This window comes from Cibotium barometz, chromosome 12 (genome assembly GCF_041138505.1).
Source record: "Cibotium barometz isolate CiBa-2024 chromosome 12, ASM4113850v1, whole genome shotgun sequence".
In the NCBI taxonomy this organism is placed as follows: domain Eukaryota; kingdom Viridiplantae; phylum Streptophyta; class Polypodiopsida; order Cyatheales; family Cibotiaceae; genus Cibotium; species Cibotium barometz.
The window spans coordinates 26,559,295-26,563,030 of NC_141057.1; the positions used below are offsets into that span (position 1 = coordinate 26,559,295).

The following is a 3,736-nucleotide window of genomic DNA, read 5'->3' on the forward strand; positions in this document are numbered from 1 at the left end:
AGAGGAGAGATGGTCTTTACTTTGTAAACTCTTAAATGAACTCAAGTGTGAAAAATAGAGGATTGTAGTGAGGAAATTTTCAGATGTATATGACTTAAAAGTGTACTTGACTATTTTCAGCACATATATATAAATATCTACTATTAATCCCCCAAAAAATAAAGACCCTCTTTTAACGCTAAGTAGTTAAGGCCTCTTATTCTACTTGTGAGGAGTTGTAAAAACATGGAGGCAAGACCTTGATAAAAATGTGTTTGCTGCATTGGCATTGCGATTGAGGGTATTGAAAGAAATGCCATTTTGGTGAAAGCTCTCTATCTTATGTAACTCTTTTCTAAGTTCTTAATATAAAATAGAAAAGCCATTTCCGTGAAATGCCATTTTAGGGGACTCTAACTTTCTAAGTAGTTAAGGCCTCTTATTCTACTAGTGAGTTGTAAAAACATGGAGGCAGGACCTTTTAAAAAAATGAGTTTGTTGCATTGCTATTGAAAAAGAAAAATAAAAAATTTGATTATACAATAAGATTAAATGCCTACAAACTTGGCTTTCAAACCGTGTCCGGCCGTTTGGAATCCCGGATAGAGTCTGGATTTTCCCGATGCTTTTCAGAGAAGAAAGCGAGTTTGTTGACAGGGTTAGGGTTATCCTTTCGCCTTCTGTGCAGGGCTAGGGTTTCCTCTCGCAAGGGTTTTGCCAACATCCTTTCTGCACGAGGTCAGGGATTTCTCTTCTGCACTTCTCGCGCTTCGCTATCGCTAAGTTTGCCAGTCCCTTTCGCTGCGTGGAGGATGTACAGGGGCCGAATCCGTCCCACAGGAGGAAGCACTGGTGGTAGCGGCATGCTGTTTATCCTGGCTTTCCATGCCCTGGCACAGTATGCAGGGCGCGACACAAAACCTCCTGTTACAGCGGCTCTCATTGTGGCCAATGTGCTTCTCTCCCTCAGACCTGGAAGGCTCCAGGATGTTCTTCCAACCGTCAGCGACGTTTGCCTGAATCCTCATCTGGTTCTCAAGGTGTGTAATCCGTGCAAGATTGAGTTCACGTTACAACGCCATGAGACTAAGTTTGAACACCATGGTGCCTGTATGTTACTTAAGTCCATGCACGACAAATGCATGTGCTCATAGCATAATTACATGCATGCATGTGGATGATATGTTGTATGTATGCATGTATCTCTGAGTGTGTGTTAGAAAACGTGGTGTCTGTGTATGTATGTGTATATGATATGTTTGTATGCATGCATGTGTCTGTGTTTGCACGCACATGCTGTGTATGCATGCAAATGCCAATTTACCCATCAGATTATGACTGTGTATCTCAATTGTTTCAAGAACCTCAAATCACCTCAAGAATAAAGCTATACATGATCACACGCTTGATGCGTGCATATTTGGCTAATTGAATGCAATCGAGTCCTGGAGGAGTTTGTTTAGCTGCATACATGGTGCATTGGTGGTGTTGCAAGTATTCCTAGGGTGAAGTTACAAGGTTTTTTGTGGCCATTTCCCAATGTCGTTTTTGTTGATTGTTGCTGTAGCCTTTAATTGGTCAGAACTACTCAAATAACTAGTCAAGTGCTGCTTGTCTGGGCTGGCTTGATCTGGTTACGATAGGGAATTGAAGTGTTGTTGGTTTGCCAGGACTGGGATGTTAAGCGCTTGTTTCTTTCGGCATTTTACCATGTTGATGACACCCATTTGGTGTACAACATGCTCTCTCTCCTGTGGAAAGGAATGCAGCTGGAGGGGAGCATGGGCAGTCTTAAATTTGCAGAAATGGTTACTGTACTTCTTGGATTATCACATGGACTTATAGTGGTTCTTGCCAAGGGATTAAGTATTTTTGGTGACTATCCAGATGCACTGTTCTCCCACTGCGCTGTCGGATTTTCTGCAGTCCTGTTTGCTCTCAAAGTGGTTTTGAATTGGAATTCTCCAACCTTCACCAATGTGTATGGGGTTCTTGTTCCGGCACGCTATGCTGCATGGGCTGAATTGATACTGGTACAGATGTTTGTTCCTGGGACCTCCTTTCTAGGGCATCTCTGTGGGATCTTAGCAGGCTTGCTTTATGTTCACAACCCTCATTGGCTTACTGCCAGTGGCATCTTCACAGCACTTGTTAGGAGGTTGGTCAACCTTAGTCATAGATTGATTTGGCAGCTGCCCTTTTTAAGGAGGGTGAGAACTCTTGGTAGAACAATGAACTATGATCGTTCAGATAGCAATAGAGCAAGGAATAACCACCTTTCAGATCATAGAATGGCAATTCGTCATCGAGGCACATCTGCTGTATGGCGCTGTCAGACGTGTACCTATGATAATGCAATTTATATAGATAATTGCGAGATGTGTGGTGCATCCTGTCCTGAAAGGGCTAGCAGCAGTTCGCCTTCAGCACCTAGCAGCAGATCACCTTCAACACCCCCCATTTCTGCCGTTCCATCTGTGGATGAAATGAGACAAGCACGTTTAGCACGGTTTAGCAGATGATAGTGACTGGTCTTGCACTTGTTTTGGTACTGAAATGCACAGAAACCCTTACATTGCGGTGAGAGAGAGGTGAAATATTCTCTCCTGGAACATTGTTTTTGTGGGGTTACAAGAGGTCTTGCTGTTTGTATATTTTGACAGACTGTGTGCCCAGCTAAAGGTACTTTGAAGTCAGTGTTGATAGCATGTGAAGAAGTTTTCAATCACAAGTTTTTGGAAATGTAAACATAGGCATCAATAATCAGAAACAGATATGTAAATATAGGCATCAATCATCAGAAACAGAAATGGCAGGCTGTCTTAAGGAGAAATGCAGTCTGAAAGAGCTTCAACTGTGTGTGGGTTACTGCTAACTCATCCTTTGCTGACCCTCTGTATCTTGTATCTTTTTAAATTGAAGTGTGTAGGTTACTGCCAACTCATCCTATGCTGACCTTCTGTATCTTTTTAAATTGATGACTTGGCTTCTCTATCAACAGCAGCAATGCTTGTAAGGCGACTTCAGACCTAAACTGATGTTTTGTGATGTTTCTACTAAATGAAGAGCCTCTCTCTTCTTTACTTTATAGATTACGTTACCTTAGAAGTCTCTCATCCTATCTGCAGCATCCACCCTACCTGTTCCATTTTCATGGCTGTTCTGAAAATGAAGGCTGATAGGGTGTATGTTACTTCCTGCCCATATGATTGAGGGTGAAAGCCCTGAAAGAAAATGTCCCTACAATCCTTGAGTGAGGTTCTTACCGTTGCAAGTAATGTCTAGGTTTATACTCGGAGTGGTTCATCATGGTTAGGTTAGAGGTTAGAGGAGCTGTTAAAGAGGCAATACTTGTTGAAAAAGGCTATTGTTTTTTCCAGGAAGAAAAAGGCTGTTGTTCGTTGCATGATAAAAGTTTAAACTTGGGTTGCCTTTTTAGAAAGATAGAGAGTGAGCGCTTGATAAAAGCTTAAACATGGCCTTTTATAATGAGAGAGAGAGAGAGAGAGCCCAAAGACCAAAGTCTTCAAGCACACATATCTGCACTGTGTTCTCTAAGAGAATGCTGATTTTATGAGATGGATTTATGAAATGGAGGAGGGGCTGCATATATGTTGTCACGTGCACACCCATGCCATGGCCTAATCCTAGCATGAACAGCAAAATCCCTGATTTAATACATCATTTAGGACAACATACAATATTTAGGACATGTTGATCATCATCATCATCATCATCATCAGTAAATACATTGTGT

The 3,736-nt window shown here is 41.8% G+C and overlaps 1 protein-coding gene across 1 annotated transcript; it reads left to right on the plus strand.

Moving 5' to 3' along the window:
- The first annotated feature begins 569 nt into the window (after positions 1–569).
- Positions 570–3,040, plus strand: LOC147633236 (rhomboid-like protein 14, mitochondrial). Its single transcript, XM_086806258.1, has 2 exons — positions 570–1,019; positions 1,650–3,040. Exons 1-2 carry the CDS (start codon positions 792–794, stop codon positions 2,499–2,501), a joined length of 1,080 nt encoding a protein of 359 aa, XP_086662384.1. The 5' UTR covers positions 570–791; the 3' UTR covers positions 2,502–3,040.
- The last annotated feature ends 696 nt before the right edge of the window (positions 3,041–3,736 follow it).

Coding starts and splice junctions, on each gene's coding strand:
- LOC147633236 (XM_086806258.1), top strand. CDS start 792: ATGTACAGGGGCCGAATCCGTCCCACAGGAGGAAGCACTGGTGGTAGC. Junction 1,020..1,649: donor ATCCTCATCTGGTTCTCAAG/GTGTGTAATCCG, acceptor TTGGTTTGCCAG/GACTGGGATGTTAAGCGCTT.